This window comes from Salvelinus alpinus, chromosome 4, assembly GCF_045679555.1.
Source record: "Salvelinus alpinus chromosome 4, SLU_Salpinus.1, whole genome shotgun sequence".
Classification (NCBI taxonomy): Eukaryota; Metazoa; Chordata; class Actinopteri; order Salmoniformes; family Salmonidae; genus Salvelinus; species Salvelinus alpinus.
This window is the reverse complement of record NC_092089.1, coordinates 6256179-6268699: the sequence shown is the minus strand read 5'-3', so window position 1 is coordinate 6268699 and position 12521 is coordinate 6256179. Positions and strand designations below refer to the sequence as shown.

At 46.0% G+C, this 12521-nt stretch overlaps 1 protein-coding gene across 1 annotated transcript in view; it reads left to right on the top strand.

Moving 5' to 3' along the window:
* Nucleotides 1–12521, top strand: part of LOC139572802 (regulator of G-protein signaling 22) — a 54356-nt gene that overhangs the window by 16047 nt on the left and 25788 nt on the right. Inside the window, exons 10-16 of the mRNA XM_071395577.1 lie at nt 879–1004; nt 1515–1616; nt 5561–5755; nt 5937–6029; nt 7099–7271; nt 9968–10130; nt 12163–12327. Coding sequence (XP_071251678.1) covers nt 879–1004; nt 1515–1616; nt 5561–5755; nt 5937–6029; nt 7099–7271; nt 9968–10130; nt 12163–12327 — 1017 coding nt within the window. The remainder of the gene's footprint in view (nt 1–878; nt 1005–1514; nt 1617–5560; nt 5756–5936; nt 6030–7098; nt 7272–9967; nt 10131–12162; nt 12328–12521) is intronic.

Genomic DNA, 12521 nt, shown 5'->3' with positions numbered 1-12521 from the left:
TCTGTGTGTGTCAGACAGGTTAATAAGGTAGTATTATTCTGTGTGTGTCAGACAGGTTAATAAGGTAGTATTATTCTGTGTTGTGTCAGACAGGTTAATAAGGTAGTATTATTCTGTGTTATGTCAGACAGGTTAATAAGGTAGTATTATTCTGTGTTATGTCAGACAGGTTAATAAGGTAGTATTATTCTGTGTTATGTCAGACAGGTTAATAAGGTAGTATTATTCTGTGTTATGTCAGACAGGTTAATAAGGTAGTATTATTCTGTGTGTGTCAGACAGGTTAATTAGGTAGTATTATTCTGTGTGTGTCAGACAGGTTAATAAGGTAGTATTATTCTGTGTTATGTCAGACAGGTTAATAAGGTAGTATTATTCTGTGTTATGTCAGACAGGTTAATAAGGTAGTATTATTCTGTGTGTCAGACAGGTTAATAAGGTAGTATTATTCTGTGTTGTGTCAGGCAGGTTAATAAGGTAGTATTATTCTGTGTTATGTCAGACAGGTTAATAAGGTAGTATTATTCTGTGTGTGTCAGACAGGTTAATTAGGTAGTATTATTCTGTGTTATGTCAGACAGGTTAATAAGGTAGTATTATTCTGTGTTATGTCAGACAGGTTAATAAGGTAGTATTATTCTGTGTGTGTCAGACAGGTTAATAAGGTAGTATTATTCTGTGTTATGTCAGACAGGTTAATAAGGTAGTATTATTCTGTGTGTGTCAGACAGGTTAATAAGGTAGTATTATTCTGTGTTATGTCAGACAGGTTAATAAGGTAGTATTATTCTGTGTTATGTCAGACAGGTTAATAAGGTAGTATTATTCTGTGTGTGTCAGACAGGTTAATAAGGTAGTATTATTCTGTGTTATGTCAGACAGGTTATGCCAGCAGCAGTCCTGTTGTCGGGACCAGGAGGATGGAGAGGATGTTACAGGCTCTATGTGTGGACTCACAGGCCGGGTTCTACTTCACACGCTACTGTGAACGCTCTGGAAACCCGGTACAGACAGACATACAGACATACAGACATACAGACAGACAGACAGACAGACAGACAGACAGACAGTCTCTCTCTCTCTCTCTCTCTCTCTCTCTCTCTCTCTCTCTCTCTCTCTCTCTCTCTCTCTGTCTCTCTCTGTTTCTCTCTCTGTCTCTCTCTCTCTCTCTTTCAAATCAAGGTGTTTTCCTGACAACTTTAGCATCTCGACAATTATTTTGCCAAATGTTTATTAATACCCAATTATTTTGTGAAAAGTGTATATCTGTCAATTCAAATTTTGTTCAATTTGTTCTTCACTGGTTGCCCTTTTCTTGTGGCAACAGGTCACAAATCTTGCTGCTGTGATGGCACACCGTGGTATTTCACTTAATAGATATAGGAGTTTATCAAAATTGGATTTGTTTTGGAATTCTTTGTTTGTTTTTTTGGTCTCTCCCTCTCTGTCCACCAGAGTGTTATTGTAAATGTATTGTACAACATAAATATATAGGTCTTCCTGTATCTTCTCAGCTGTGGGAGAATGCCGTCCACTTCTGGTGTGATCTGCAGCAGTACCACCTGCTCTTCTACCAAGATGGACTGGATCCCTACAGGGTACAGAGACAGGCTCATGTAAGATTGGATCCCTACAGGGTACAGAGACAGGCTCATGTAAGATTGGATCCCTGGGGGAAGGGGGGTGGGGGGTAATTGCGTCAGATATATTAACAATACAGGTGAAGTCTCCACCCCAATCACTGGAAACTCTCAGCCAAAGCATGGGCCAAATGTCCAAGCCCCTTCCCTAATTTGAATGAGCCCTACAGTAAATACATTTAATGAGCCTTACATGAAAGACATTTTATGAGCCCTACATTAAAGACATTTGATGAGCCCTACATTAAAGACATTTGATGAGCCCTACATTAAAGACATTGAATGAGCCCTACATTAAAGACATTTGATGAGCCCTACATTAAAGACATTTGATGAGCCCTACATTAAAGACATTTAATGAGCCCTACATTAAAGACATTTAATGAGCCCTACGTTAAAGACATTTTATGAGCCCTACATTAAATAGATTTTATGAGCCCTACATTAAAGACATTTTATGAGCCCTACATTAAATAGATTTTATGAGCCCTACATTAAAGACATTTGATGAGCCCTACATTAAAGACATTTGATGAGCCCTACATTAAAGACATTTGATGAGCCCTACATTAAAGACATTTAATGAGCCCTACATTAAATACAATTGATGAGCCCTACATTAAAGACATTTGATGAGCCCCACATTAAATACATTTGATGAGCCCTACATTAAAGACATTTTATGAGCCCTACATTAAATAGAATTGATGAGCCCTACATTAAATAGAATTGATGAGCCCCACAGTAAATACATTTTATGAGCCCTACATTAAAGACATTTTATGAGCCCTACATTAAATAGAATTGATGAGCCCTACATTAAAGACATTTGATGAGCCCTACATTAAAGACATTGAATGAGCCCTACATTAAATAGATTTGATGAGCCCTACATTAAAGACATTTGATGAGCCCTACATTAAAGACATTTAATGAGCCCTACATTAAATACAATTGATGAGCCCCACATTAAATACATTTGATGAGCCCTACATTAAAGACATTTTATGAGCCCTACATTAAATAGAATTGATGAGCCCCACAGTAAATACATTTTGAGCCCTACATTAAAGACATTTTATGAGCCCTACATTAAATAGAATTGATGAGCCCTACATTAAAGACATTTGATGAGCCCTACATTAAAGACATTGAATGAGCCCTACATTAAATATAATTGATGAGCCCTACATTAAAGACATTGAATGAGCCCTACATTAAAGACATTGAATGAGCCCTACATTAAATAGATTTGATGAGCTCTACATTAAAGACATTTGATGAGCCCTCCATTAAAGACATTTAATGAGCCCTACATTAAATAGAATTGATGAGCCCTACATTAAAGACATTTGATGAGCCCTACATTAAAGACATTTTATGAGCCCTACATTAAATAGAATTGATGAGCCCTACAGTAAATATATTTTATGAGCCCTACATTAAAGACATTTTATGAGCCCTACATTAAATAGAATTGATGAGCCCTACATTAAAGACATTTGATGAGCCCTACATTAAAGACATTGAATGAGCCCTACATTAAATAGAATTGATGAGCCTTACATTAAAGACATTGAATGAGCCCTACATTAAATAGATTTGATGAGCCCTACATTAAAGACATTTTTTGAGCCCTACATTAAAGACATTTTTTGAGCCCTACATTAAAGACATTTTATGAGCCCTACATTAAAGACATTTGATGAGCCCTACATTAAAGACATTTTATGAGCCCTACATTAAAGACATTTTTTGAGCCAGACAAAAAAGCCTAAATGATTGTGCCGTTTTCCAATACATGTGTGATATACAGGCTACTGCATATTATGCACGACAGAAACACATGGAAGCCCATAGATGTAGCTAGCTATGTGCTCTCTTGGGTAAATAAATGAAGCTAGCTCCAGTAGGCTAGTCTTTTAGAGTGTGAACTGTATTATACTGTATTATATGGACTGGAATTACGCACATTGTTCAAACCATGATAAAGCAGAGGAGAACATGCGGTTCTGGTGCAAAACATGTGACGTACAAAGTTACAAGTATAGGCTAGCATAGGCTAGCATAGGCTGGTATAGGCTGGCATAGGCTAGCATAGGCTGGTATAGGCTAGCATAGGCTAGCATAGACTAGCATAGGCTAGTATAGGCTAGTATAGACTAGCATAGGCTGGTATAGGCTAGCATAGGCTGGTATAGGCTAGCATAGGCTGGTATAGGCTAGCATAGGCTGGCATAGGCTAGCATAGGCTGGTATAGGCTAGTATAGGCTGGTATAGGCTAGTATAGGCTAGTATAGACTAGAATAGGCTGGTATAGGCTAGCATAGGCTGGTATAGGCTAGTATAGGCTAGTATAGACTAGCATAGGCTGGTATAGGCTAGCATAGGCTGGCATAGGCTAGTATAGGCTAGTATAGACTAGCATAGGCTGGTATAGGCTAGCATAGGCTGGTATAGACTAGCATAGGCTGGTATAGACTAGTATAGGCTGGTATAGGCTAGCATAGGCTGGTATAGGCTGGTATAGACTAGCATAGGCTGGTATAGACTAGCATAGGCTGGTATAGGCTAGCATAGGCTGGTATAGACTAGCATAGGCTGGTATAGACTGGCATAGGCTGGTATAGACTAGCATAGGCTAGTATAGGCTGGTATAGACTAGCATAGGCTAGTATAAGCTGGTATAGACTAGTATAGGCTAGCATAGGCTGGTATAGACTAGCATAGGGTGGTATAGACTAGCATAGGCTGGTATAGACTAGCATAGGCTGGTATAGACTAGCATAGGCTAGTATAGGCTGGTATAGACTAGCATAGGCTAGTATAAGCTGGTATAGACTAGTATAGGCTAGCATAGGCTGGTATAGACTAGCATAGGGTGGTATAGACTAGCATAGGCTGGTATAGACTAGCATAGGCTGGTATAGACTAGCATAGGCTAGAGAATTTTATTTACATTTTGAAATATAATCGGGCCTATTTTTATTTGACGAACTGACTTGTTGGATAGGTGGCATCCAATGACGGTGCCACGTTGAAAGTCACTGAGGATTTTATACACCTGTCAGTAACGGGTGTGGCTTAAATAGCTGAATCCACTAATTTGAAGGTGTGTCCACATACTTGTGCCATGTAGTCATATGCAGAGGGGTCAGGTGACCAGGCATCAGGATATATTGTGTGTGTGTGTGTGTGTGTGTGTGTGTGTGTGTGTGTGTGTGTGTGTGTGTGTGTGTGTGTGTGTGTGTGTGTGTGTGTGTGTGTGTGTGTGTGTGTGTGTGTGTGTGTGTGTGTGTGTGTGTGTGTGTGTGTGTTGGAGTGTCAATGGTGCAGCTAGTAGAACTTTTTGAGGACGTTAGGGGCCCCATGTTCCACACCTTTTCAACCTCCTGAGGAGTGTGTGGGTGTGTGTGGACCATGATAGACCCTTAGTGACTTGGACCCCGAGGAACTTGGAAGCTCTCGACCCGCTCAGCCCCGACCCACTGCAGCCCCGTCGAGGTGGATGGAGGCATGCTGCCCCCCCCCCCCCGTTTCCTGTAGTCCACCATCAGCTCCTTGTCTTACTGATGATGATGATGATAGTGATGATGATGATGATGATAATAGTGATGATGATAGTGATGATGATGGTAATAGACATGATGATGATAGTGATGATGATGATAGTGATGATGATGGTAATAGACATGATGATGATGATAGTGATGATGATGGTAATAGACATGATGATAGTGATGATGATGATGATAGTGATGATGATGATAGTGATGATGATGAGGAAGAAGATAGTCATGATGATGATAGTGATGGTAGTCATGGTGATGATGATGGTCATGGTGATGATGATAATAGTGATGATGATGAAGATGACCGTCTGACCCATTCGTTACGGTTCTCATTCGAACCCCTCCAGTTGCTGTATTCAACCTACGTGTGCAGTGCTGCCCGTAGTAGCATTGGGGCAGAGGAGGAGACCAGAGAGAGGGTCTATACCTGTCTCACTCCCCCGTTTGAGGAGCTGTTTGACTGGGTGGAGGAACACACTCTGACCCTCCTCCTGGAGCCCTGGACACTGCTCACCACCCGGGACACGGACGCCTTCCAGAAGGTATGAGCTCCTTATTTTTTTTAAAGGTTGTTTTTTACGCGCTATAGTTGAAATAGCTCATCTGCTGAAACAGACAAACTCTCGTGTTCGTGCATCTCTCCTTCGATTCATAAGGTGTGTGTTTCGGTCTGGATATTTGATGTTATGTCGTGGATTCATTGTTTACTGTGTGTCGTCTCAGGTGGCTGTACGGGAGGAGACTCGCCAGGTGGAGTCAGAGCAGTACAGAGAACTGAAGACACTGTACGAGGAGGCTGTACACGGACTGGAACAGGTGAGCTCTATTGAAGTCCAACGCTCCAATGCATGATCTATGTGACAGTCTGAGTAGTAAGTGCTGATCTAGGATCAAGTCCCCCCTGAACTGCTGATCTAGGATCAAGTACCCCTGTCCCCCTGAAGTGCTGATCTAGGATCAAGTCCCCCCTGAAGTGCTGATCTAGGATCAAGTCCCCCCTGAAGTGCTGATCTAGGATCAAGTCCCCCCTGTCCCCCTGAAGTGCTGATCTAGGATCAAGTCCCCCTGAAGTGCTGATCTAGGATCAAGTCCCCCCTGAAGTGCTGATCTAGGATCAAGTCCCCCCTGAAGTGCTGATCTAGGACCAAGTCCCCCTGAAGTGTTGATCTAGGATCAAGTTCCCCCTGAAGTGCTGATCTAGGACCAAGTCCCCCTGAAGTGTTGATCTAGGATCAAGTTCCCCCTGAAGTGCTGATCTAGGATCAAGTCCCCCCTGAAGTGCTGATCTAGGATCAAGTCCCCCCTGTCCCCCTGAAGTGCTGATCTAGGATCAAGTCCCCCCTGAAGTGCTGATCTAGGATCAAGTCCCCCCTGAAGTGCTGATCTAGGACCAAGTCCCCCTGAAGTGTTGATCTAGGATCAAGTTCCCCCTGAAGTGCTGATCTAGGATCAAGTCCCCCCTGAAGTGCTGATCTAGGATCAAGTCCCCCCTGTCCCCCTGAAGTGCTGATCTAGGATCAAGTCCCCCTGAAGTGCTGATCAAGTCCCCCCTGCCCCCCTGGAGTGCTGATCTAGGATCAAGTCCCCCTGAAGTGCTTATCTAGGATCAAGTCCCCCCTGAAGTGCTGATCTAGGATCATGTCCCCCCTGACCCCCTGAAGTGTTGATCTAGGATCAAGTCCCCCTGAAGTGCTGATCTGAAAGACTAAACTGATTATAGATGAAGCACTTCTGCTCTGAGAAGCTTTTCACATATGGGCCCAGATCTCTAGTAAGGATTTGGGGGAATCTCCTTGATTCCTTGCATCCTATCTCCTCCCCTCCTTCTCAAAACCTTCAGAAGGAAGTGAGGAGGGTTTAGTACAACTGAGATCCTCTCTCTCAGCAGGCTGTGGCCCAGGCCTGCAGGCCCCCTCCTCCACCACTAGAGGTCCCCAGGTCTCCAGCTCTGTGGTCTGCCGTCCCAGAGAGGTACAGAGGGTACAGGTTGGGCTCTCTACTAGGACACCGCATGGAGCTACAACACTTCACATCCTTCCTACAGGACAACACCGCCAGGTGAAACTGGTTCTATACACTTCACATCCTTCCTACAGGACAACACCGCCAGGTGAAACTAGTTATACACACTTCACATCCTTCCTACAGGACAACACCGCCAGGTGAAACTCTAGCTCTATACACTTCACATCCTTCCTACAGGACAACACCGCCAGGTGAAACTCTAGCTCAATACACTTCACATCCTTCCTACAGGACAACACCACCAGGTGAAACTCTAGCTCTATACACTTCACATCCTTCCTACAGGACAACACCACCAGGTGAAACTCTAGCTCTATACACTTCACATCCTTCCTACAGGACAACACCGCCAGGTGAAACTCTAGTTCTATACACTTCACATCCTTCCTACAGGACAACACTGCCAGGTGAAACTAGTTCTATACACATCCTTCCTACAGGACAACACCGCCAGGTGAAACTCTAGTTCTATACACATCCTTCCTACAGGACAACACTGCCAGGTGAAACTCTAGTTCTATACACATCCCTCCTACAGGACAACACCGCCAGGTGAAACTCTAGTTCTATACACTTCACATCCTTCCTATAGGACAACACCGCCAGGTGAAACTCTAGCTCTATACACATCCTTCCTACAGGACAACACCGCCAGGTGAAACTCTAGTTCTATACACATCCTTCCTACAGGACAACACTGCCAGGTGAAACTCTAGTTCTATACACATCCCTCCTACAGGACAACACCGCCAGGTGAAACTCTAGCTCTATACACATCCTTCCTACAGGACAACACCGCCAGGTGAAACTCTAGTTCTATACACATCCTTCCTACAGGACAACACTGCCAGGTGAAACTCTAGTTCTATACACTTCACATCCTTCCTACAGGACAACACCGCCAGGTGAAACTCTAGTTCTATACACATCCTTCCTACAGGACAACACCGCCAGGTGAAACTCTAGTTCTATACACATCCTTCCTACAGGACAACACCGCCAGGTGAAACTCTAGTTCTATACACATCCTTCCTACAGGACAACACCGCCAGGTGAACCTCTAGCTCTATACACATCCTTCCTACAGGACAACACCGCCAGGGCTAACTCTAGCTCTATACACTTCACATCCTTCCTACAGGACAACACCGCCAGGTGAAACTCTAGCTCTATACACATCCTTCCTACAGGACAACACCGCCAGGTGAAACTCTAGTTCTATACACATCCTTCCTACAGGACAACACTGCCAGGTGAAACTCTAGTTCTATACACATCCCTCCTACAGGACAACACCGCCAGGTGAAACTCTAGTTCTATACACATCCTTCCTACAGGAAAACACCGCCAGGTGAAACTCTAGTTCTATACACATCCTTCCTACAGGACAACACCGCCAGGTGAAACTCTAGTTCTATACACATCCTTCCTACAGGACAACACCGCCAGGTGAACCTCTAGCTCTATACACATCCTTCCTACAGGACAACACCGCCAGGTGAAACTCTAGTTCTATACACATTCTTCCTACAGGACAACACCGCCAGGTGAACCTCTAGCTCTATACACATCCTTCCTACAGGACAACACCGCCAGGGGTAACTCTAGCTCTATACACTTCACATCCTTCCTACAGGACAACACCGCCAGGTGAAACTCTAGTTCTATACACATCCTTCCTACAGGACAACACTGCCAGGTGAAACTCTAGTTCTATACACATCCCTCCTACAGGACAACACCGCCAGGTGAAACTCTAGTTCTATACACATTCTTCCTACAGGACAACACCGCCAGGTGAAACTCTAGCTCTATACACATCCTTCCTACAGGACAACACCGCCAGGGGTAACTCTAGCTCTATACACTTCACATCCTTCCTACAGGACAACACCGCCAGGTGAAACTCTAGCTCTATACACTTCACATCCTTCCTACAGGACAACACCGCCAGGTGAAACTCTAGCTCTATACACTTCACATCCTTCCTACAGGACAACACCGCCAGGTGAAACTCTAGCTCTATACACTTCACATCCTTCCTACAGGACAACACCGCCAGGTGAAACTCTAGTTCTATACACATCCTTCCTACAGGACAACACCGCCAGGTGAAACTCTAGTTCTATACACATCCTTCCTACAGGACAACACCGCCAGGTGAAACTCTAGCTCTATACACTTCACATCCTTCCTACAGGACAACACTGCCAGGTGAAACTCTAGTTCTATACACATCCCTCCTACAGGACAACACCGCCAGGTGAAACTCTAGTTCTATACACTTCACATCCTTCCTACAGGACAACACCGCCAGGTGAAACTCTAGTTCTATACACATTCTTCCTACAGGACAACACCGCCAGGTGAAACTCTAGCTCTAGATACAGCAGGCTTATTTTACATGACATACGCTGACCACAACACCATGCTGCAACTGATAAAACAGAACAGTACAGTGGGTTTGTTAGACCTGACCTTTCTGTCACACACACACACACACACACACACACACACACACACACACACACACACACACACACACACACACACACACACACACACACACACACACACACACACACACACACACACACACACACACACACACACCTTCAATCAAACAAGTCATGTCATGTTTATCTATAGGGACCGAATCATTATTGATCTATAGCTCAGTTGTCAATGATGTGTATAGTTCTGACGTGTGTGTGTGTGTGTGTCTACAGTATACACCTGGCTTGCTGGCAGGACATAGAGAACTACAGGAGAACCCCCCATAAAGACAAGGCCCAGAGAGAGGACAAGTCTAGACTCATTAAGGACAAATACCTCAACAGGAAATACTTCTTTGGGCCTGACAGTCCTGCCACCAGACAACAACAGGATGAGGTAATGTCACAGTCTCTTCTGTGATGTGTGTGTGTGTGTGTGTGTGTGTGTGTGTGTGTGTGTGTGTGTGTGTGTGTGTGTGTGTGTGTGTGTGTGTGTGTGTGTGTGTGTGTGTGTGTGTGTGTGTGTGTGTGTGTGTGTGTGTGTGTGTGTGTGTGTGTGTGTGTGTGTGTGTGTGTGTGTGTGTGTGTCCTTCTCTGGGACTGCTTCTCATTTCCACCCAGAGAGAGAGGGAGGGAGAGGAGAGAGAGAGAGAGGGAGGGAGGGAGGGAGGGAGGGAGGGAGAGAGAGAGAGAGGGAGGGAGAGAGGAGGTAAAGGGAGAGAGAGAGGGAGGGAGAGAGAGAGGGAGGTAAAGGGGGAGGGAGAGAGAGAGGGAGGTAAAGGGAGAGAGAGAGGGAGGGAGAGAGAGAGGGAGGTAAAGGGAGAGAGAGAGGGAGGTAAAGGGAGAGGTAAAGGGGGAGGGAGAGGTAAAATGGAGAGAGAGAGGGAGGGAGAGGTAAAGGGAGAGAGAGAGAGGTAGTGAGAGATTGTCACTGTGCTGTCTGTCTCCATCCTGTCACTGTGCTGTCTGTCTCCACCCTGTCACTGTGCTGTCTGTCTCCACCCTGTCACTGTGCTGTCTGTCTCCACCCTGTCACTGTGCTGTCTGTCTCCATCCTGTCACTGTGCTGTCTGTCTCCACCCTGTCACTGTGCTGTCTGTCTCCATCCTGTCACTCTGCTGTCTGTCTGTCTCCATTCTGTCACTGTGCTGTCTGTCTCCATCCTGTCACTGTGCTGTCTGTCTCCATCCTGTCACTGTGCTGTCTGTCTCCATCCTGTCACTGTGCTGTCTGTCTCCATCCTGTCACTGTGCTGTCTGTCTCCATCCTGTCACTGTGCTGTCTGTCTCCACCCTGTCACTGTGCTGTCTGTCTCCATCCTGTCACTGTGCTGTCTGTCTCCACCCTGTCACTGTGCTGTCTGTCTCCATCCTGTCACTGTGCTGTCTGTCTCCATCCTGTCACTGTGCTGTCTGTCTCCATCCTGTCACTATGCTGTCTGTCTCCATCCTGTCACTGTGCTGTCTGTCTCCATCCTGTCACTGTGCTGTCTGTCTCCACCCTGTCACTGTGCTGTCTGTCTCCATCCTGTCACTGTGCTGTCTGTCTCCACCCTGTCACTGTGCTGTCTGTCTCCATCCTGTCACTGTGCTGTCTGTCTCCATCCTGTCACTGTGCTGTCTGTCTCCATCCTGTCACTGTGCTGTCTGTCTCCACCCTGTCACTGTGCTGTCTGTCTCCATCCTGTCACTGTGCTGTCTGTCTCTATCCTGTCACTGTGCTGTCTGTCTCCACCCTGTCACTGTGCTGTCTGTCTCCATCCTGTCTGTCTCCATCCTGTCACTGTGCTGTCTGTCTCCACCCTGTCTCTGTGCCCATGTGTCTGTGTGCGTGTGTGTGTGTGTGTCTACTCTAGGTGATGCGTCTGGCGGGTGGCTGGGGCAGACTGCTTCATGACCGTCTGTGTGTGTGTGTGTGTGTGTGTGTGTGTGTGTGTGTGTGTGTGTGTGTGTGTGTGTGTGTGTGTGTGTGTGTGTGTGTGTGTGTGTGTGTGTGTCTACTCCAGGTGATGCATCTGGCGGGTGGCTGGGCCAGACTGCTTCATGACCGTCTGTGTGTGTGTGTGTCTACTCCAGGTGATGCGTCTGGCGGGTGGCTGGGGCAGACTGCTTCATGACCGTCTGTGTGTGTGTGTGTCTACTCCAGGTGATGCGTCTGGCGGGTGGCTGGGGCAGACTGCTTCATGACTGTCTGTGTGTGTGTGTGTCTACTCCAGGTGATGCGTCTGGCGGGTGGCTGGGGCAGACTGCTACATGACTGTCTGTGTGTGTGTGTGTCTACTCCAGGTGATGCGTCTGGCGGGTGGCTGGGGCAGACTGCTACATGACTGTCTGTGTGTGTGTGTGTGTGTCTACTCCAGGTGATGCGTCTGGCGGGTGGCTGGGGCAGACTGCTTCATGACCGTCTGTGTGTGTGTGTGTCTACTCCAGGTGATGCGTCTGGCGGGTGGCTGGGGCAGACTGCTTCATGACCGTCTGTGTGCTCCTGTCCTGGTGGACATTCAGAGCATCATCAGGAACCACATAGAAACAAGATGGCTGCCTGTCTTCCTGACTACGCCGGCGTTCAATGAGAGACAGCAGCAGAGAGTCAGGGTAGGAGTCCAGGGTCTCATCTAGCCAGCTCCCCATCTGCTTGTATCAGGGGGATTACAATCTGGCCCTACGAGGTCCAGACTACTGACTGATCAACTGGCTTCCAGGTCTAAATCAGTCCCTGATTAGAGGTGAACTGGCTTCTAGGTCTAAATCAGGCCCTGATTAGAGGGGAACTGGCTTCTAGGTCTAAA